This window comes from Pelecanus crispus, chromosome 1 (assembly GCF_030463565.1).
Source record: "Pelecanus crispus isolate bPelCri1 chromosome 1, bPelCri1.pri, whole genome shotgun sequence".
NCBI classification, from domain to species: Eukaryota; Metazoa; Chordata; class Aves; order Pelecaniformes; family Pelecanidae; genus Pelecanus; species Pelecanus crispus.
In genome coordinates, this window is record NC_134643.1 from 23,389,640 (window position 1) to 23,412,592 (window position 22,953).

The following is a 22,953-nucleotide window of genomic DNA, read 5'->3' on the forward strand; positions in this document are numbered from 1 at the left end:
TTACAGCAGTTACAGTCTGGGTCTCTGGTTTCATGCGAAGACCTGAAAAATACCAGGAAAAGGAAGAAACACTTGTAACATGTACGAGAAACTGATGAATATGCTTTAACTTGAACTGAGACATCCCAAAATGAGAGAGAAAAAAACTGACCTAGCACATATTTAGGACGTGAGTTATAAAAATAACACTGTGACTTTGATCACAAGCAAGGCGATGGTGGTGCAAGCCTAATTCCAGACGCCTGGCTCTGCTCGGCAGACTGAACTAGAACAGAGAAGATTGTCCTGATCTGATACAGGATCCGTGCGGGAACACTTCCGAAAGCTTTGCCACTCCAGCTTTCCTCAGGAGCCGGCCGCCGCCTGCTCCCCCTGCGCGGCGCCCTCAGCAGAAGCCACGGGGCCACGCAGCGGGGCGATGCGGGCGAAAGGAGGTGCGGGTGCCGATGGCGGCGGGCAGGGCGGGCCTGCGCGACAGCCGGCCATCCCCGCGGCGGCTCTGAAGCACCCACCGAAAAGGCGCGGGGGTTGCCCGCGGGGGCTCCCGGCTCACCCGACGGACCGAGCTGGGCCCAGCCCTTCCACCCCCGAGGAACGCCTCCCACAGCCGCCCCCTCGCCCCCGGCCAGGGCACGCCGCGGCACCCGCACCCTCCCCGGCACAGCCCCGCACCCCCGCCACCCCCGCCCGCCGCACCTGGGCCGGCTCCGCCCGGGACCGGCGGCAGCGGGGCGCCGCGCCCGCCTCCCTCCCTCAGCGCGGCCCGCGCAGGGCGCCGCCACGTCACGCGAGCGCGACGGGCCGCGGTGCGGCGGGGGGGGGCGGCGGCGGGGGGGGCCGGGGGGCCCGGGGCGGTCGCTGCGGAGGCGCCCAAGGCGGAGCGGCCCTTCCCCGCCGTCCGCGAAACGGCGACAGCCCGCAGGGGCAGGCGGCACGGAGCCCCGCGGGCCCTGCCAGCCCCGCGGCGGTAACGCGGCGGCCGCGGCCGGGGCGAGGGGCGGGAGCGCTGCCGCGCCTCACGGCCGCCGCTACCACAGCGCGCTGGAGGCGCCGATGCGTTAAACGCCGATTTACCATAGAATCATCACAGAATGCTTTGGGTTAGAAGGGACCTTTAGAGGCCATCCAGCCCAACCCCCCTGCAGGGAGCAGGGACAGCTTTAACCAGATCAGGGTGCTCAGAGCCCCATCCAACCTGACCTTGAATGTTGCCAGGGATGGGGCCTCCACCACCTCTCTGGGCAACCTGTTCCAGTGCTTGACCACCCTCAGTGTAAAAAACTTCTTTCTTATGTCTAGTCTAAACCTATTCTTCTTTAGTTTAAATCTGTTACTCCTTGTCCTGTCACAACAGGCCTTGTTAAAAAGATTGCCCCCATCTTTCCTGTAGGCCCCCTTTAAGTACTGGAAGGCCGCAATAAGGTCTCCTCGCAGCCTTCTCTTCTCCAGGCTGAACAACCCCAACTCCCTCAGCCTGGCCTCATAGGAGAGGTGCTCCAGCCCTCGGATCATTTTGGTGGCCCTCCTCTGGACCTGCTCCAGCAGGTCCATGTCCTTCTTGTGCTGAGGGCCCCAGAGCTGGACGCAGTGCTCCAGGTGAGGTCTCACCAGAGCAGAGCAGAGGGGCAGAATCCCCTCCCTCGACCTGCTGGCCACGCTGCTTTGGATGCAGCCCAGGATACGGTTGGCTTTCTGGGCTGCGAGCGCACATTGCCGGCTCATGTCCAGTTTTTCATCCACCAGTGCCCCCAAGTCCTTCTCCGCAGGGCTGCTCTCAATCCCTTCATCCCCCAGCCTGTACTGATACCGGGGGTTGCCCTGTCCCAGGTGCAGGACCTTGCACTTGGCCTTGTTGAACCTCATGAGGTTCACACAGGCCCACCTCTCCAGCTTGTCCAGGTCCCTTTGGATGACATCTCGTCCTCCTGGTGTGTCAACCGCACCACTCAGGTTGGTGTCATCTGCAAACTTGCTGAGGGTGCACTCGATCCCACTGTCTATGTCATTGATGAAATTTAGGCAGGTCACGATTTTTAAACCATTCCTGCGATGCTTACTGTTGTCACTCAGTTCACAAGGAATAGCGTGCTATAGCCAGAGAGCACCCAACCGCGCTTGTATCGTGTCCCATCCGTGGAATGCGGCCGCAGTCTGCTGACAACAGCGGCAAACCAATTCTAGCAAGGGTTTTCCCCTCTTAACTCACATTTTAATAAATCTGATTGGTATCTTAGAAAAATACGTATCAAAGGACAACATTGGTATCATTCCAACGCTGGCTGTAGAAATTCAGTTTAACAAAGGCAGGTAAAAGGGAATGAGCTGAGCTATTTCTGAGAAAATGCTTTTTCCTTGAAAACACTGAATTGTGCAAAAAAAACCATACTTTTTTTTTTCCAGGGGAGAGAGAAGAATAAGCCAACAAATCTCCCGTTCCGAAAAGGTTTTAAGCTAAACTGTGGCTGTTGCCCAGTTTCCAATTGAAAGTAAGTAACCTCAAACTCCAAAGACTAAGTTTAAATAAATTCTGAACTGAAACAGAACATCGTCATGTTCCAACTTTTGTTTGTGAAAATGATTTGACATGTTTTTTTGTTTCTTTTGAAAGATTTTCATTTCAAAATGCTCAAGGATTGGGTATCATTTCCCATCTAGCAATAGCTGAAAACCAGGATGAACAAGAAGGAAATCACTGGGAACACTTATAAAAAGAGAACTGCAAAGAGATTTATTTATTTATTCAAATTATGTAAAGTTGATCCCAGTAGCAACACCAGTATAAACATAAGTTGAAGTTTTTGAAATCAAAAAGTAAACATTATTGAAGTCACAATCACAGAAAAGTGCTCTTGAAAATGAGCCCAACATCTTATCTGGAATACTGCAAAACAGGGCACACTATGGCTATTGCCTCGGCATGTTTGTTTAATTTTGAGAATTCACATGATGTCAGCCTTAGGCCACTAACAAATCTCTGGAGGTTCAGGGGGGTTATTTGTTATATAGACAATTTAGGTTTGAAAAGGGGGCAGAGTGAAGTCCTCTTTACACTGCTTTATTCAATTATGTATTTTATATATTTATATTTATATATTTTATATATTTCTATATTATATATATATTTATATATTTTATATATGCAAAATATTTTTCTTTTTTTCCTCTCATGCCCTGTATAGTTCAGGAAATTAAAACTTAATCATCGCAGGTGTGATACAGGAAATGCATACACTATAGCTGTTCAGCTGCTTTTCATTCTTCTTGCAATTGACAATTACTCATTAGAAAAATTAGAAGACTAGACCATGTTAGGTGAATCCTTTAAATCGGATTATGGAATGAAATTGCATTAATCTGAGGGACCTGTTGTTAAGTTTAAACTCCCAATGAAATGGTGGTGGTGGCAGCAGTGCAAGCACTCTGGTATTATGTTGAACAGTATTAAAATGTTTTGGCTGTTATGATTGCTCATTTCAGATGCCTGTCTTCTGGATGACTTTAACATTCATGCAGTCACGCTACTGCATATGCAAGCCTGACTTTACAATGTCACAAATGACATAGGCCCCAATTTGCAGTAATGAAGTACAGGAGTTGTTTTCAGGTGTCAGTCTTGAATAATTAGTGCCAATATAGAATTTGCAAGCAAGTTCTCTAGCTGAAAATACAAATCTTAAGTATTTTAAAAACAGGAGACAATTGTGAATGGCTCCTATTCTGTTTAGAGATAGACCATCTCTTTTCCTGATGATTTAAAAGGCAATGTGAATGGCAACACTTTTTTTTTTCTTCTGCTGTGTAGAATGATTCTGAAGTGAAGTCAATTTCTTGAAATCCCATCCTTCACTGAAAAGAACAAGAAGAAAACCAGTTATTCATCAAGCTTATACCGCACTTCCCAACCCCATAAGAACATTTTTATTGGAACCAGACCACTGCTCTTGGCCATTTCTTCTGAAAGAGAGCAGGGCATTTTCTTTCAGAGAGAGACACCCACCTTTATCATTGCTTTTTCTGTTGGAAACCAAAAGTTATTTAGTAGAGAAATGTTTCTAGACAAGTATGCTTAAAAGCATACCTACCTGCCTAATCTGATTCCTGTACAAATGTAGTACCCGATCCTCAGCTATTTGTGAATGTACTTTAAGCATGACTAATCACTATTAAGTGAAGTTATTTGTGGACAAGTTAAATGTAAATAAAAATGTAACCTGATTCTGCACTATATTCAGGAAACATGTTAGCAATCAGAGCCAGTGCACATCTTATTAACCATTCTTAAAGCACATAATATTTTGGTAGTTTCATTTCAAAATTTTGAAATAATGGTATTCAGTTCCTAAGGGTACAGCTGTTATGCTATGAAATTTGGTGCTTTCTGGCTCAAGTGGCAGAATTAAAAATAGACAGCTTACCTGAACACTGAAGCATTTTCCATTCCTGCTGAAACTGGTCTCTTAATATTTTTATTTTATTTACTTTTTCTTGGGTAGGGGGTACATAAACTCCAAAGTGAGGTGTAGAAGCACCCACTAATGCTTTGGCTACGCTTTGCATTAAGTTTATCTCTGTGTCCTATTTAAGAAGAAAAAAAAAAAAAAATACTCCTGGGAACCAAACTTTCTTTGTTTCAGTAACACATGAAATATTTTAAAACAAGCTTTTGTAATTAAGTTGCTAGTATTAGTAGCAAGAATGAGCAAATACAAATATGTCAAAATGGAGAAGTGTTTTTCTGAAAGAAGTAAATTAATTTTTATCTCCTGCAAAACTTGTTTTTTTCAAATAGAGAAAGAATCTCAGTTTTCCTTTTGTGATTGAAAAGAAACAATGCTGGGTTAAATGTAGAAAATGTTAGGAGGGAAGGGAAGCATGGAGCTTGTTTACTTCATGCATCATTTATTTTCTCTCTGTAGAAAATAGTGATACATTTTGCTTCATCAGGAAATGACAGTTTTTGGACTCCTGACAGTCTAAATCAATGTCATTTGCTCACAGAAATTATATTGTGAGGTGTCCATAGTATATGAGGATTACTAACATTTATTTTGAAGACTCTAACTCTGTCTTATTTTTAAAAGATAGAAGTCTTTTTTCAGTTATTCTAAAAAGCCCAACCCATGCATTAGAAAATCCCCACACATTAGATAATCCTGTTATGGAGCTACCTGCAGAGTACCAATATAAAAGTCTCAGTCATTTCCTAAAGATGTACACCTAACTTGCTTTTTATCTCCGAGTCTACCCTTCAGAGTATCAATAATGCTTTCCATTTCATACTCCTAATTAGTAATGTGCAAATACATTATTTTTGTATACTGTGTATCAATGTACAGATTATATTAGCTTAGACAATTTACCTATCAGCACTGTAAATTAAAACAAATAACATTTGAGAAGACTACAGAATAAAGTATGTCAAAATCCACTTAATTGGCAGCTTAATGAATAGTATGTCTTTAAGTGGATACTTGCTGGGAAACAGATTAGAATAAAATTGCATACATGAACAATTATTCATTGTTTCTCATTACAGAAGAACTAGAAGGCACAAACCCAATCAAAAGTTACTGCTTCATTGAACACAATTGTGTTACTCACAGCCACAAGATGCTGCAGAGGCCAAGAGTGCAAGCTGTGTTCTTTAAGAGATTAGACAAATTCATGGAAGATAGGCTCACTGGCACTTACCACACACTGGTCTGGATACAGCCTCCGACGTCCTAAACTTAGAAACCCTTAATGTGGTAGTGAATGGAAAAAGTAGACTAGGGAAAGATCCATATATTCTTTATTTCCTTTCCCATGCTCTCTATCAGAAACACAAAACTGGGGTAGATTGCCCCTCAGTTAGGCATTATGGCAATTACGTTCACTTAAAGGATATGTGCCATTTTGATTTATTTTCTGCATGATGGAAGTTGTGTGTGCTGAAGTACAGCATGGCAGAGAGGAGAGGAAATTTAGTGGTTTATGATAAACACGACAATGGGCTGCTGTCAATATACATATAATTAACAGACAACAAGTGTGTCTCTTCAGAAGACAACTCTGAGCTGTGAATCCCAGGTGGAAAGGGACGTTAATCCCCAAACTGCGGCAAACTGTCAGAACATGTACGTGTTCAGAGACGGGCAACAAGGCTGGTGAAGGGTCTGGAGAACAAGTCTTATGAGGAGCGGCTGAGGGAACTGGGGTTGTTTAGCCTGGAGAAGAGGAGGCTGAGGGGAGACCTTATCGCTCTCTACAACTACCTGAAAGGAGGTAGTAGTGAGGTGGGTGTTGGTCTCTTCTCCCAAGTACCTAGCGATAGGACGAGAGGAAATGGGCTTAAGCTGTGCCAGGGGAGGTTTAGGTTGGAAATTAGGAAAAATTTCTTTACGGAAAGGGTGGTCAAGCATTGGAACAGGCTGCCCAGAGAGGTGGTGGAGTCCCCATCCCTGGAAGTGTTCAAAAAACGGGTAGATGTGGCACTTCGGGATATGGTTTAGTCTAGTCTACTCTTGATTGGTTTAGGTGGGCTTGGTATTGTAGGTTAATGGTTGGACTGGATGATCTTAAAGGTCTTTTCCAACCTAGACGATTCTATGATTCTATGATTCTATAGATATAACCATGGGCTTGCATTCACGCCTCAGCTTCTCAATCACGCAGGCTGCCTACAGCCGATATGCATCTGTGTCTGGTCTTGTTCTCAGGCCGGAGAGAAATGTGGGCTATTTGTGTCGTGAACTCGGGGGTACCAAAGACAGTACGGATACAGCCAGTATGTTCATACCAAGCATGCTGCTGCTAGGCGGAGTTCTGTCCTAGGCTCTTTCAAGTACCATGGCTTAGCACCACTTCTTACCTCAATCACTGCAAAAATTCGAGACTCGGCTAATCCTTGTAGTAAAGCAAAAAGCAGAGAAATTTCATTTATTCCAAGGCTCCTGTTTGGTCCAACAGCTATTACTGTCAAGTTAGGTTGATAACTATATGCTACAGGAAGAATGAATCCAAGTACAGCAGAAAAGAAGTCATTTCCTTCAGCATCCTTTAACAACAATGAGAAACTGTTTAGCACAAATGTCAAGCCCCAAATTCCCAGATATAAAACAAAACAGTAAGGTGAATCTCAAAGAGCTTTTGACTGACCTCGGAAACAGGATACTGATTTATTTGCACAGCAATTTTTATGTTAAACATGCAGATTATTCATCTCTTCCTTAGTGTCTTTGCATTGCAACTCTGCCTTCTTGAAGATGAACTACAGTAGCCCCTGAAGGTTTCCTCAAACCTATGCATTCTAATACACTCTAAAGATCTGTGAAGTAGTAGTACCCTGGCAAGGGCAAGCAAAGGAAATATTTTCAAAGGTCCAGATTGCAATGAGGGCTGTAATTCTCAGTATCGTTTTATGAATTTGTAAATATATTCTATTCTTTTTGTTAAAAAAGTTTTTCTTTTAATGTCGTTTCCAGAAAGTGAATCTTACCTCTTTCCAGTTTAGAGAAATACAGTGTTTTGAGGTGGTCTTTCCAGATTGTTCTTTCTCACAAATATGTATCCTAAGTATTTTTCTGTAAATAAAACCCACATCTGAGTATTTAACCAACAACTTCCAGTGAGATAAAAAGATCTCTTCTTTCATCATTCTTTAAATACCAATTCATAACACAGGAGCAAATAACTATTTGCATTACTACATGCCATATGTAAACACCAATTAAAACTAAAATCCTTTTCTTAAGGTATTTTTAAAAAGCATATTAAAGACTATGACCAAACTACTTTTAAGAAAAAGGGGAAGTAGCAAAAAAAAATTATAGGTAAGTAAAGATGACTTTCAATATGGAACTCAGCATCAGCAGTATGTGCTCCCTGCAGTTATAGGGGGGTACACCCTAGATAATTAATAATTGCCTACTTTATTACTTTCTATTTTCAATATTCTATTTTCAATATTCTATTTTCAATAACAACCTAAATTTCAACTAATATAGAAGGAGTATACTTTAAACCTACCATTAAACTCATGAAGTGGCAGTTAGAGATAGCAATTTGTCTATAGAGGTATATTTGGGGATATTTTGTATTTTGTTTCAAGCTAAACTTAATGAACATAAGCTCATGACTGATTCCTTAGTGCAGATTTCATCATACATATGGACACTTATGAACATTTATAAAGGCTCTGGGATTTGACTCCCTGAAGTAAATAGAAACCTCACCCATCTTCTGTGTTCGGTATGATTTCCATGTCTCCAACAAATATACAAAGCACTCTGCAGAAAACAAAAATATACATAGATTTACATCTACAAGTAATTTTTTTTTCAATTAGTGCAATTTGTTTAGAGTTTGCATGTAGATTAGATGCATAAAAAAGGATGTATATTGTTTCTGAATTTGGCCCATTAAAAGTATAAAGAAAACACATTTATGACAGCTCAAGGGAACTCCTTTTCTCCCACCAAATACTGGGGAGAAAAAAACAAAACCAAAAAAATGTCCTCAGGCCAAAGACAATCGAAATCTGACAAAGAAAACGTAGGCTAGCATAGCAGCCATCCTTACAAATGTTTTGCCTTCGGTAAGACAAAAGGTTTTTGCTGGCATATACAATATTGTCTGTACTATATATTGAAAATGCTATGCCTATGGAGATGCTATTTGTTTTAAAATTAAGGTTTCAAAGGCAACTTGCCATATTTCACACACTTTTGTCTTATTTTTATATTTTGCCCAAGGGCCTCAAATGCAAAAGATACAAATTTACCTTTGCAATCCAAAACGAACGGAATGTCTTAGTGCAACAGCAACAGAAACAGCAGCTGTGGGTGATTCTGCAATTCCATTGCATACCTACAAGATATGTTTTTAATTCAGAAGTAATTAATGCTGCACAAGATCGTGTCATTTTTTATCTGTAACAACTGTATTCTTACTTGTTTATATGTATCATTCAAACAAAGCTACAGCTGTATGAAAGAGATCTTAATGATTATCTATCACAGTAGGGTTAAGAAAATGTTATTCATTCATTTCCTACAGAAAGGCCGTATTTGATCATTATGCCACAAGCTGTTCTATTACTTCAGAAGTACGGTGCTATGCTGAAAGGCAACTATAAAAAATAGCTTTTGCAGGGGAAGGTCATCTTTACTGGTTCTCTCCATAGTCTGCAGATTGGATACATTCAGTGTGCCAGCAGGCAAACTGCACCAGAAAAACAGACCCTATGAAAAGGAGGTTGTCCCTGAATTCTAATTCTGACTCCTCCTTTAATCTAGGCAAGCTATTCCTTTCTGGAAAATACTATGACAGTGTTACTCAGTCAACCTTTCAGTGTTCATTTGTGTTGTGTAGTGCTTTGAACACTACATGAAAGCTAAGCAAAAAGATAATGCATGCTCCCCCTCCTTACTCCTCTTTTTACTTGTCAACACAAAAAGCTCAGCTCAGCATCTGTGACTCATGAAAAGTTCTATTTCTTTTTGCCAGTTACCTTTTCTTTTTTAATCTATTTATAGGCTCTCCTAGAGGTATGTGCAGTCTATAAAGTTAGAAGTTTGTCCCTGAGATCTACATACGTGACATTCAACAGCAAGAAGATGGCTTACAAGAAAGAGGCCATTCTGGCAGCTACTCTTTCTTGCAGGCCTAGTACTTTAAAGAGAGCTTTTCATTCAAAGGGAGAGACTGATTTATTATGATGTAATAATGCTGCAATTACTACATCATAATACCAAGTTTCCTTAACTCATTTGCGTTTTTTTCTCTTTGCTTCTCCAAGTTTTTATACAGAAATACAAATGTGCACCCTCTAAGCCTGCCTTCTCTTCATTCCTGACCCTGTAAGAATCCAAATGCTGAACTGGAATGACTCTGTTCAGAATCACAGCATGCAGTGGTGCTTTCAGGAGCTCCACTAAAGCAGTATGTGCACGTGTGTGTGTAAATCAAAATTTACTCTGCGTAAAGTGTTGTACAAATAACGGTAAGTGGATGCAGCTGCACATAGCATGGCATCATGTAATAAAGGGTAATGCAGAAGTAAGCTCTGTCCTAAAGACAGAAGGCAAAACTCTATGCACTGAGAAAGGAAAAATTTTTGACATTTCTCACTCAGATTTCTTGCTGCTGCTCACTGGTGCTTGGTACACCACCTTCTGCTCCCCTTAAATGGAAGAGTGAATGCCCGTCTCACCTGTATGTCTGAGAGTGATGAGAAGGTTGTTACAGACTCATATGCTGCGACTGCAGAAAAGCAGTACAATGTCTTGTCCAAAGATCATTAGAAAGATGTCTTGAGGTTAACAACTATCCCTAAATAGTTGTTTTCTCATCTTGCATACTCATTCTTGTAGCTAAGCACATTCTAGCTGAGATTAACAATATAGCAGAAGCAGAAATCAGAGGACTCCAACTCTCCACCCACCCTCCCCAGATTGAAGCAGTTTATTATTACCTCCTTCTTAAGTATTTTTTCTAGGATGGCCAACATACTGCCAAGAGAGAGCAAAGTTTTGTCCTCTTTCACGAGGTCTGCATAAAAGCCACTGTAAAATAAATTATATGAAGAAAAACTAGGTTAGACGCAATAATGCTTTCAAAGAGGACACAGATACGGTACTTTGCAGTTAGTACTGACAGGGTACATTTTCTATAGGTGCTACACATTTATTCTCAAAAATCTAGCTCTAGCAGGAAGATGACAACACTGTTGCTTGACAGTCTTGAGCTCTATAAACCTGTCTCCATTTTGTTTTCTTTCCAGAGCAGAAATGTCTGACGACATTCAGGAAATAGAGTTCTGTCAAAATTAGACTTTCTAAGACAAAAGGTTGAGCTTCTCAAATCAGACCAGTTTGGTATTTTTTTCAGCTAAAAGTGAACACAGAGCTTTAAGGCACCTTCCTAGAAAATCTCTTTCTAAGTGAATACATTTGCACTAACTGTTCTTTCTCCATTGAAATAGTTTTCTCAAAAAGTATTCTGATTAGTTCTTTAAAGGACTTCAAGGCTGAGAGTGATAACTAACACCAATGTCTTTATTTTTCAAAGAAAAAACCTCTGGCTATAACTGAGTAGACTAAGGCCAAAAAGATGACCATGGCAGAGACAGAGCTAGATGCCAGTCTGTACGGAGAACTCTCATCCTTATAATTATGTTGAAAATCAAATGGATAGGACCAACCTGACAAGAGCTTTCATTTCAGTTTTGTCCATTTCCTTCACCAAATGAATGGGTACAGGGAGCAAATGTGCTGAACGTTTAGAGTCAGTTGTTGCTGTTTTAATGGGAGGCACTGGAAATAGAATATTTTTCATGTGCAGTTCCAAAAACCTTTCTACTTTGACAGTTTCATCATTGTTAGTCATCTTAGATTCCAGTTCTGTGGAGGGATTTGTATTAGCCTGCTTTAGCAGGTGCGATTTGGTGCTCAAATTTTGTAAAAATGATGTGTCTAGAGGGGAAAAAAAAAAAAAAAGAGGGGTTTCACATGTATTAATTCCTGAGCAGTGTGTTAACATTTGGTTACATTTATTTACAAAACAGAGTACATCTGTATTCATAGTATGCATATTTATTTCTGTGTACTAGCTACAATGTTTCCTGCCACAGATGTTATTTTTCAGTGCTGCTACATTTGTTTTAATCTAGCAAAAGGTCATACGCGATCATAAATCTTATGCCCATATTTTTGACACAGAAAACAGCATCCTCAAAGAAAGATATCAAAGCCCTACTTTTTGGTGTGATGTTTGCCAGCTTCAGAAGTTTTTTTTCAGACCAGCAGAAGACATGGCCTTGAATGAAGCCTCACAGTGCTTCACCAGTCACTTGAAGAATAACTGGTAGTTCAATTATTTTAATCCACTGGTGTTAATAATTTTTAATTTCTGTATGAATCCATTTACCAACCCCATTTGCTTGAAGAAAGAGAAGAGTAATTACCTTCATACAACAGCCATTTCCAGTAGGGTTTATGTGCTGCTCTCACATTTTGAATAGATTCAACAGCACTACAAAAGAAAGAGGATTAACAGTATCAGCACTAATGAAAACACAGGAAACAAGATTTACTTCAATGAAAAAGCAAAACAAAAACCCCAACTGAAAATGAACAAGCTCTGATCTATTCCAAGAACGCAGAACAGAAAGATAAAGAGAATGAGAGTCAATGGGCAGATTGCTTAGAAAGATTAGATTCAAGAGTCAAAAAAGAAAAGTGAAGAACACATGTAGTATGTACACATGTTTACACACATTGAGTGAAATCCCAGCCCTGCTGTTGGAGGAAGCACACCTGTCCCTGACTTCAGGAAAGGCAAGATTTCACCTGTCTGTCTTTGCTCTGTCAGAGATTTTATCTACGGAATGTAAAGATGTAATTAGATTCACTCAAAAGCAAGACTATCTGTTCAGGAACCAAGTAAATCACATTCCTTGCTATTCTTTCGTGTTGAAATGTCTTTTCTTATTATCACTGGTATTTGCAGCACTACAGGCAAATGCTCCTATTATGTTAACTATCATACAAACATAATTTGGGTCATGTTAAATCCAGGACAAATTGTGTGTACTTGGAGATTATTTGTAAGGTGTTCAGGAGCTGGACTGACATAATGGATAAATATACAATCAACTCTCTATTGCCTAAGATGATAGCAACCCGAGACACTACAGCTGGTAGAGAAGAAAAAGAGGTGATACAGGGGCTATGGGATGTAGCGGGAACAAAATAACCAGCTTTCTTCCATCACAGTTTACCAAACCCACCTCTGCCCACAGCCTGTTTATATCGACACTGCTTCCCTGACTGATCTGAGCTCCGAGTTTTAACTAACACAGCCAACTGGTAGGTGTTGCCTTCTACCCACGAAAATGCATGAGGTGCCTTATTGCTGAAAAAAGCATGGGACAACTATTGAGGTGGAAGAGAGACTGAGGATGGAACATGGACATGCGGAGGAGATGGTACAGACAGGGAGAGAGAAAGACGCTGTTTAGATGTGGGACTGATTCAGGCCCAAGGTTCAGAATGCTTTACTAGGTCAGATTCACCACTGTGCAAACACAATCTTACTGTCTCCAGAAAGAAGTTTAATTATCTTCGTAGAGGTCCACACAGTGGAGTGCTTTCGCACCCCAAGCCTCGATGCTCCAAATTCCAGAAACACGAGGAGTCATCAAGACTGGCTCTGCTCAGCATCAGCTCTAACTGATGAGAGAAAGCTTAGCTCCAGATATTGCTGTACTACAGCAACTGAAGTGGCTCTGGAGTCTGAAGAACTAATCCTTGCAATTACACACTTTCCCAAATACCAGCTGTTACCAACTGGCACTGCCTTGATTACAGCAGGATTGTCTCAGCCTTGAGTGAGATGGATCTCTACAGGATAACAAGGCCCAAAAATAAATAGCATGAAATTATACACCATTAAGAAGTTCTTGCAACTTGAAATCATTTCAGAAACAAAAGCATACAAAACTGTACCTTAGATGACTTTTTTGGAAAGCAAGTTATCCAAAGCAGAAAGTAATATACAGTAAAGCATCATATTAAAACCTTGCTTCAGCAAAATCTTCAAAGCATGCATGTCTTTAGTCTCTTTGATAAATACATGGGTTGTCCTAAAATTCTTCATATGCTTACCTTAGGCAAGGTGCCATTTCTCCAGTTACATGAGGTACAGGATCTCCAAGCAAAGTTTTTACAGTCATGCAGACTGATTCAGACAATGACTTTAAGTGGTATCCACCCTAGAAAAAAGTATTTTGTGTCACCTAAGGAACAAGTACTTGTAACATCTATCTGAACATCATCATGGAAAATAAATTAAACTTTTGAAATAAATCTGAATTTACAGAAATGGAAGATGATATGCAAGTACATCTGAGTCAATGATTTTCAATATGAAAACCGTAAGTTAGAGGCTACTTGCTGAACCTCACTGGCATCCCATGATTCAACTCACTTTATCATGGTTCAATTCATTTCAGAAATCAGTCATGACTTTGCCATGAAAACCCTGGAAACATACACCTTCTCCATTCCTATCCATATTATGCCATCTTCAATGACTCTTGTGGAAGACTCCTTAGAAGGCAAATACTATCACTGTCCTCCAAAATGTCTGTACGAGGAAAATCTCCCACAGCCTGACACTTGTAAGATATGGTTGTCCTGATGGTTTGGCAGAATTTGGAGAACAACTGAAGATAGTTTTAAGACTGCTAGCTTGCAGACTGCTTCCTGCATACCACCTGTGGAGCAGTCACATCGTATGTATTAGAAGGGGATGCTTATTTGCACTTCAGCTAGTAGACAGAATTATCTATAACAACATGATGGAGAGAAGAATGATGGAAGACAGGTCATACAAAACAGACATCGAGAGAATCAATGCATAAACAGTTCACTCTTGGAGACCTTGTTGGCAGTAGTATTTCCACACACTTATTTACCTGTTTTTCTAACATGCAGCAGAAATAGGGAGTTGAAATCTAGATTTCAAAAGGAGGAAATATTTTTAATTTTTTTTTTTTTTTTTAAAAAGAGCTCTTAAAAAAAGAGCTTGCATAGAGGCTTTTAATCAAAAAAGATGGAATTTAGTAAGGGCTCCATTACTAAGTAAGAGTATATTTAGGTTAAAGGTTTTTTAAACTCTCCTGGAGAAAGACATACTTGCAAAAACATTGGTAATGTAGCTTGTTTACTAAATACATTTTAATGAGTTGGGGACTGTCCAGAGCAGCAATCTTGTCACTGTTCACAAGAACTGAACATATCTGTGGAGGATATGCTTTTTGAACCATGAGCATATGCTCCTCTGTTTCAAAATTTTAAGTTAAAAAAAAAATCAGGCTTTAAGACATGCATTTCTTTTAATGTACAAGAGCATTGTCAAATCTTAGCCGATTTTGCATTCCTGATTCTCAAAAGAAAGATAAAAAGAATAAATTCTTTTGTTAAGAAGTTTTGCTTCCTAGGTTCTAGTTTGCCCTATATGGCTGTAATTCAAAGACCCTTCCCCTGGGATTACATTTCCAAAGTCTTTACCTCTAGGATGACACACAACTTTCCATTAGCTAACTGCATCAGGAAATGGGTAAGGTGGGCAAAAACCTCAGGAGTGGCATTCATCTGACCCTAAATCAAAGAAAAAATTTTAAGAGATAAAACCCTGAATCAAAAACATTGGTAAAAAACACCCCCATACAATCTGAAATACATGAGTGAGTTAGAACACTGGAGCACTTGCCTCTCATGGTATCTAACAAAATGCTGAACCAACTGCTTCAAAGGAAGGTGCGAAAAACAGCACAGTAATTACGCCTATGGGATGATTTGTCTTTACATGTCTTGCGGTAGTATTTAATCAGCTGGGGTCAGCTTAAAGACTCAAACATGTGTCTTTAGCTTGGCCAAAGTGAATTTCACCTAGCAATCACAGGACATTTAAGAGGTAGGAATATTTTGCAAGCAGATTCATGACTGACAACACAAAGGCCACAACAAGTTACTTACTTCAGGGTCTCCAATTCCAGAATCATATCCAGAGGAGACAAGAACCAGTTCAGGATCAAACTGTTATAAAACAGACAGAGTTGTAGCACATTCTTATGTCCTATTTTCAACTTTGTACTGGATTTCAACTGTATCATGTTCAGCTGTTTTTTCAGCTAGAATATGAACACGAATAAAGACTTTCCTTGAATAAAAACTATGATTACCCCTTTACACTATTTTCATTCCTGCTAGAGAAGTTGCAGATCATTATATTGAATATTTAAAAGCTAACATTCCATAAATATTATTCAGTTGATCAGGACATTATTCATACCAGCAGAAATAATGTGTTAACTGTACTACTGGCAATTACTGCATTTCTACAAAATATTCAATGGTACCTGCTTAAGAAGTACTTGGGAAGTAGTCTTTGGTTTTGCTATTCAAATAGCAGAGCAGTAAAAAAAATTACCTCAAAAGCAATTGGAAGCAACACATGGAAAAATGCAGCAAGATAATCTGAATTTCCCATCCCAACCTGCAAAATGTGAGAAATATAGGTCATGTTGTCCTGTTGGAATAACAAATTTTCAAGACTTTAGGGAAAGACAGTATCAAAAGTTAAAGGTACGGGAACCTTATGAGGTCAAGTAAAACAAACTGCATTTAAGTAAAGTGCATAAATATCCACCATTTTTCTCTGCTGAATGAGGATGGATGTAATCACCTCCTGAAACACTTTCTGTTTTGATGCCTAGGCAAGATATTAAAGAAAAAACTGAAGATATGCATGTTTCTCTCTCTCTCTTTTTTTTTTTTTAAACATTATCATATTCTGAGTCATATTTCTCAGCAGAGATTCCACTGACAGGAAGGAGGTACACTGTGCCAAGATATCTGCCAAGCAAGTGAAGCAGTGCACTTCTCAGAAATTGTTACATAAAGCATGAGATAGAAAGCTATTGCATTTGTGGTGTTGTGCTGTAAACAACATTTACCTTATTCCAAGGCAAATTTATGTTAAAACCTTTCCCTTTTCCCAGACCCACAGCATCATAATCAGATTCTTTGAGTGATGGCCAGAATTCCTGATGTTCATAGCGATGCCAAGAAAAATACAAAACACTGGAAGATACAAGAAACAAATCCAACTTGACAAAAAGATTCTGAAACTGACTTTATATCCTGAGCCTGGTGGCTGTACTGACTAAAAGCATAAAGAATCGTCCTTTCCCCTTAATCCTCTTAATGGACTTGGACTGTGAAACTTGGTACCACAGGTCCCATGCCAAAATTAACCTAGGACAACTGCTAAAAATTTATTGTATGCATGCAATCCCTTCACATCAAAGACAAGGCATTTTCAGAAGAGCAGACCTCTTTCTAGAATCTAATTGTGTGGCTTTTCAGAAAACAATGTATTTTATCCAACTACTAGTTCAATCCTTGAGCTGAGAGATTCCTGAATAGAGAGAATAGAGATATTACCTGAACACTGTCACAGAGGGATCTTACCACTGGCAAACCAAGGTCACTTTGTTTGTTATTCTTTACAGTAGAATAGATTTACATATTTCTTTTTGTTAGAATTTTCCCTCTATTTGATAACAAGTAAAAACAAGAGTGACTAAAATAGCAAGGAGAATGTTTTGTGTTTTGTATAATTCTAGTTTCAGAAAGTTAAGAAATCTTATTCATGACAGAGGAAAGCAATATTTAACCAGCTAACATAAAAAATAAATTAAATGTCCTTCAAACCTTGGATCCTCTTCAAATATATATTGAGTTCCTTGCCCGTGGTGCACATCCCAGTCAACAATTAGGATTCTGCATAGATCAGTAAAAGAAAACATTCAGCGGAAGAACCACAGCATCTTGATCTGAATGAGGTACCGATGAATAATGTTGTTCTGTCCCAAGAGTTAAATGATACCAAGAAAGCTCTAGACATTAATCTAAAACAGTACAACGTCAAACAGTGTTCTAAATGCTTTTCTAATGTACTTGCATATGATAAACTTCTCTAGGGTCAACCATGCACTTACCTCTGCAGACCGTATTTCAGTTTTGCATATTCTGCTGCAATAGCAACATTGTTGAACAAACAGAACCCATTAGCTGCATTTCTCTGGCTGTGATGACCTGGAGGTCTAAAACAAAGTTTTATACAGTTACTCACAACAAGGAAATTTTGAGGAGAAGTGAAAACTTTCTCACATATTTTCTTACCTTACTAATGCTATTCCATTGCACACTTTTCCTGACATCACGGCATCCACCAGCTGCAAAGTTGCTCCTACTGCTAGTCTGGCACAGCGGTAAGTGTTCTGAAAAAGAGAATCGCTTAATTGTCATCAATCACTCATCAGCTTGTTTTAAACTAATCCCACATGATATGCTTTTGCATCCCAACAGCTAATTGTCTTGCCGTAAGTCTACCCTACCAAGGTTGTGTGCAGATAGCTGAAAGCAGAATTTTACAACACAAATTCCAATGTGCTTTTTACTAGGTTTACCTGTGATTCCCATATCCTTTATAAGGATGTTCTCTCTGGAGCAGTTAAAAAACATGAGATGGACATATTGAACTGACTAGTGGAATAACATGGCATCTCTGAAACCTTACAGAAACAAAACACAAAAGACTTCACCTTCATTGCCTGGTACAACATTTAAGAGCGACTGTTACCAAAATGTGATTTCCAGGTCACTAATGGTCTACAGTGACATAAAATTACAAAAATAGAGCTAAAATTTGAGTAGTGCGCTATACTGGCATGATGCAAATACGCAATAGATGACAGGACACTTAACCAATTTAAACTACAGCATTATATATAAACTTTTATATATATGAAAGTGTATATATATATCTAAACTTATTATATATAAACTTGAAACAGATAACAATAATGTCATAAATATACGTAAGTCTGCTTAAATAGCAAAAAATGCATTGCTAATTTTTCCCTACTTAGAAAAGTGCCACTCAGATGCAAAAACACAAATACTTGTAAGTCCCAATAGAGGAAACTGTTTAACTCACACACCGGATGAAAGAAAAAAGCATCATAATTTCCAGAGACTTTTTTCAATTCCTCTTCATTCATTGTCTGGGTGCTTTTTGCCACTTCCAAGTGTTCTGAACTGCAGAGGACAGAGAGATTAACACAACACTTAACTAAGCAAATAGGCCCATGAAAGTTTTTTTTTAAATGCAAAATGTAATTAAAAAAAACAGAACATATCTTAAAAGGGGCTTTCTGTGAGACTTCAGAAGTCCAACAGGTACTCTGGAAGGCTAGTTACAGGACATAGTGAAAAAGTAAGAGGCACTATGAAAGCAAGGGTTCTTGGATGTCTTAAGAATATGACATTCTTCTCCCTTTTCCAGTGGCAAGAGCAATTAGTCTTGCTTTCAAAAAAAGGCTCTTTGTTTGTCATGCAACAATCTATTTTGCAGTCCACGCTACATATAGATACCATCTCAACAAGAACTAAATTAGGAATCTGAGAGTCATTAGAGTGTGAATTACAACTCTGAGAATGCGTGTCTAGTGCTGCCTTGTTCTATGGAAAATAAGTATTTGAAAGAATCCCTTATCAGGCGTGTACTAACTCCTGCTTTTCACTGGTTTAAGAGTGCAGTAAAGTACAAAGGCGCTAGAATCAATGTTCCTCCAGTTCTCTGTCACTGCTCTCCTGCCCTTGTGTAGTGAGCCGGAAATGGAGGCTGATGGCATCTACTCTCCCACCTGTGCCCTAATCCAGGACACAATGACCATATGCATTCCTCTAGGTGGACAATGCCAAAGCAACCAGAATTTCACAACAGAATGAGACGCACTACTGCTGCCTAATGGAAATAAAGCTAAACAGTGGCTTCAAAATGAAGGCGTTAACAGGAATAAAACCATATGAACCTCAATGACTGTATAATTACTAGTTTAAGTTCATCAGCAGCCTCGTAACTAACTGAACACATATGAAACATTTTTATAGGAGTCATATATTTGTTTCAATCTAAAAGTGTTTTAGAAAGGAAAGAGCTCTATTGTCTCTAGCTTACCTACGGAAACCAAGATAAGACTTAGCAGAGTCATTTGTCCCCAAGTCATCTAGAAGGAACAACTCAACTGGGAACAATGATCAAGTCTCTTCAGTACCCAATCAGCAATATATTTACTATGAAAATAAATTCTATTGGTACACAGCACCAACTACATTCTAACAAACAAGTCTGTTCTGAGGAAAAATACTGTTCTGGAATCTGAAAATTTAAGCACGACTTGGGATCAAGCTATGGTCCTTGCCAGAGGTGTCAGGGCCCTGAGTGCATCCCTTCCCTCCTAGGGTTTGGCTGCCGGGTTCAGAACGAGCTTACAGGTAGTATAGCTGGTCACCTTGCAAGAAGGAGCCTCAGCAGTGGTCCCCTGCAATCAGCTCTGCTAAGAAGTCTCAGCAGGGGCTTCCCTTCCTTCCCTTGGCACTTGCTTTTATGATAAGGCTCTCACCTCTGGCTACACTGCAGCTGTGTTGCATAGCCATGCCTGCGTCTGGCCATGAACCCCACAGATCTGGGCCTGGACCTGGACCCTGACCTGTGGGCTGACTCTCCCTAGCTTGACCTCAGACCTGCCATGTCACTATGGCCTTGTCAGGCAATTTGAACTCACGGCTGAATCCAGCTACCATCACTGGAACTGTGCCGCTCGACTCGCTTGGGTATTGTGGGATTGTGCCTTTGTCCACAAAGCCACTGCTGCCTCCGGCTGCTTTGTCGTCACACGCTCTGCTCCTGACTGCCCTCCCGTTCTGAAAGGGCTGCCCTTGCCGCTCCCTGACAAGGCCAAACAAGCAACACGCAGAATCATCGCACTGAGGTGACAAATGCCAGAACAGACTTCACTGACATGACTTCAGAACAGGCAGGCTACTGTTCCTTTGAACTCCCCCCTGCCAGCATTAGCTGCAAAGTTTTTCTGTTTGGTTGACTCTGTCTCAAAGATGCTTAGGAGAAAGAGAAGGTTATTATCTTTCTAAAGGAATACCCATTTTTCTACACTTTTTAAAGTCTTGTCCCAATTTTTATTAGAAGTTTACTTTTAATCCCATGTATAAATCAGCATTCATTGCTTAAGAACCCAAAGAGTGACAATGAGGATTTAGTGCAATAGCAGACTAATACTTCAGCACCACACACCATACTCAGCGTTATTTGTCTAACTTTAAGTATGACACATTTTCCATTCAAATTACTGGAGGTCATTGAGTTTTGGAGCAGACCTTTTCAAACGGAGCAAAGTATAACCTGGAGGTATGAGATCTGTTATTTCATTGAATTAATCTGAACGGTGATGAAAGTAAGTTTCAGACCTGTGAACCAACAGGATCTCCTCCTCGCTTCCTTCTCTGGCAGGCACACGGACACATCTTTCCACAAGATGGTAACGTTTAAGCTGCTCATAGGAGCATGACAGTCTTTCTGGCACTTCAATATCACAAACAGGACTAAAAATAAGCAATAATCATATTACTATAATACCACACCAGCACAGCTAACAAATACACTTTGTAATGCCTAGCTTTCAACATCCCATTGTAAGAATATTCATTACCCTCCTGGAAGGACATGTGAGAGTAAAAGAAAAATAAAATCTTTAAATACTTTTTGTTTCGGAAATGAGCCAAAAATTGGTTCTAAAATATGTAAGCAGAAAAATATATACAGTTCTTAAATAAAAAAGAAAACCAATAGCATCATTTTTTGTTAACTACAGACACAGGAATGCTGAAATGAAAAGCTGTAGATTACAATGAAAGTGAACAGAGGAGAAGCGGGTTTGGGAAAGAAGACAACAGTGGACTGTTACTCCAAGTACTGCAAAGGTACTGGTCTAATTTATGTAAAATTAAGCAAGTGGCATATACCAATTTCTAATTGAATTTAATTGACGGGTTCCAGCTAAGTGAGCATATCTACACACTTTTTTCCAGGATCAGTGATACTTTAGCTTTATAAACAATTTAATTAGTTTAAAATACTTTATTTAGGGGGCTACTCAGATGCCTAAAGCTAACACTTCTTGTTAAGGCCTACCAGACTGGAGGCCTACAGCTTCTCAAATCCAGCTTCAGATTATCATTACGGCATCTGGCTACAAATTGGCAATAGAATAAAAATTTTTCTGCAACAGGCAAGACTTTCTATTTACCAGGAAAATTACAGGGTATCTATCACTAGGTATTTCAGATTGCATTTACAAAATCTGCATTTGCTTGGTACTTCCCTCAGAAGTCCTAATAAGAGTCCATTCATAAAAAAGATGGCAGTGACTTACTCACTCCAAAGTAGTTTATGAGTGGTCATCTCCTCATCATAAATCAGTGCTGTTCCCGAAGCCATTGCTACAGACAGAACAAAACAAAAATCCCAAGACACATACTTCAGGCAAGAAGTAACCGTATATTAAAACGAACTTAGTTTTATATTAGCTAGTGAGATATTCGTACACAGCCTATCTGCTTGCACGATGATTTTGCACTTTAGACTTTGTACTTACAGAAAGAAATCAAAGAAAATCATTTAGGAGGAGCCCTGACGAGCCCGAGGCAGCAGTGCAAAGCTAATGGCACAGACCTCAAAACTGGACGCAGGCCAGCGGGATTCACAATTCTCTGAATTTTCAAAACCTGGGCACAGGTGTTTCTGGTGCGGGCGAAGGGGTTACGCCATCTCCCCAAGCCCCTCTAGCCCACGCTCAGGGCCGTCCCAAGGCTGTGGAGGATGCGAGCACAGGCCCGCCAGGCCTGCCCATCCCACCATGTGAAACAAAACAGCTGCTTGGGAAAACTTAAGTTAGAAAGGCACAAAGTAGGAAAAATAGGATTCCATACACCACGGACAGAACAATTACAGGGATCTGTTGTGCGTAAAACTTCGTCGGTCTTTCAAAAACCCGAGAGAGAGGTGTAAGAGAAACAAAGAGACCGATGCGAAGCGAGAGAGATGCCACCGCACGGCTGGCCGCCCGGACACCTTACCCAGGCCGCGGAGCTCGGCGCCTCCCGCCCGCCGGGCAGCGCCGGGCAGCGCCGGGCAGCGCCGGGCGCCTCACACGGGGCCGGCCCGGGCCCACGGCGGCGGCGCCCCAGGCCCCGGAGCGGGCCGCGGCCAGGCCCCGGCTCCCGGAGGCGGCGGAGGCGGGAGGCCGGGGCGCCTCAGCGACGCGGGCCCTGCTTCAGCGCTTCGGCCCCGCCGCGGGAACGGCTCGGCCCGGCCCGGCCCGGCTTGTCTGGGCTCGGCCCGGCCCGGCCCGGCCGCCCCTCCCGCGGCGGCGGCTCTGGGAGTGCCGAGCGGAGACCCCGCCCCGCGGCGGGCGGCCCGGTGGGAGCGGAATTTGAATTCCGACATTGAATTTTGGCCGGCACTAGCGCCGCTGCGCCTTTC

General features: G+C 40.9%; 1 protein-coding gene across 1 annotated transcript; it reads right to left on the reverse strand.

The window, feature by feature from the left end:
- Positions 1-3,820: 3,820 nt before the first annotated feature.
- HDAC10 (histone deacetylase 10) lies at positions 3,821-21,909 on the reverse strand. The gene is made up of 20 exons (XM_075723378.1): positions 21,845-21,909; positions 20,880-21,014; positions 18,554-18,650; positions 17,733-17,830; positions 17,549-17,653; positions 17,262-17,330; positions 16,502-16,628; positions 15,976-16,041; positions 15,522-15,581; positions 15,054-15,143; positions 13,647-13,753; positions 11,945-12,012; positions 11,183-11,453; positions 10,454-10,544; positions 8,762-8,847; positions 8,214-8,267; positions 7,478-7,562; positions 6,851-7,036; positions 4,416-4,575; positions 3,821-3,846 (listed from the first exon to the last, which is right to left on the reverse strand). The coding sequence occupies exons 1-20, from the start codon at positions 21,907-21,909 to the stop codon at positions 3,821-3,823; spliced, it is 2,046 nt and encodes a 681-aa protein (XP_075579493.1).
- Positions 21,910-22,953: the final 1,044 nt, after the last annotated feature.

Bases quoted from the DNA above. Each gene is read 5' to 3' on its own strand.
- HDAC10 (XM_075723378.1), bottom strand. From the start codon at position 21,909: ATGGCTTCGGGAACAGCACTGATTTATGATGAGGAGATGACCACTCAT. The intron at 17,654-17,732 runs GTAAGAAAATAT...ACTTTGTTTTAG, and splicing joins AATGGAATAGCATTAGTAAG to ACCTCCAGGTCATCACAGCC. The intron at 7,563-8,213 runs GTGAGGTTTCTA...TTTTATTTACAG, and splicing joins ATACCGAACACAGAAGATGG to AAAAATACTTAGGATACATA.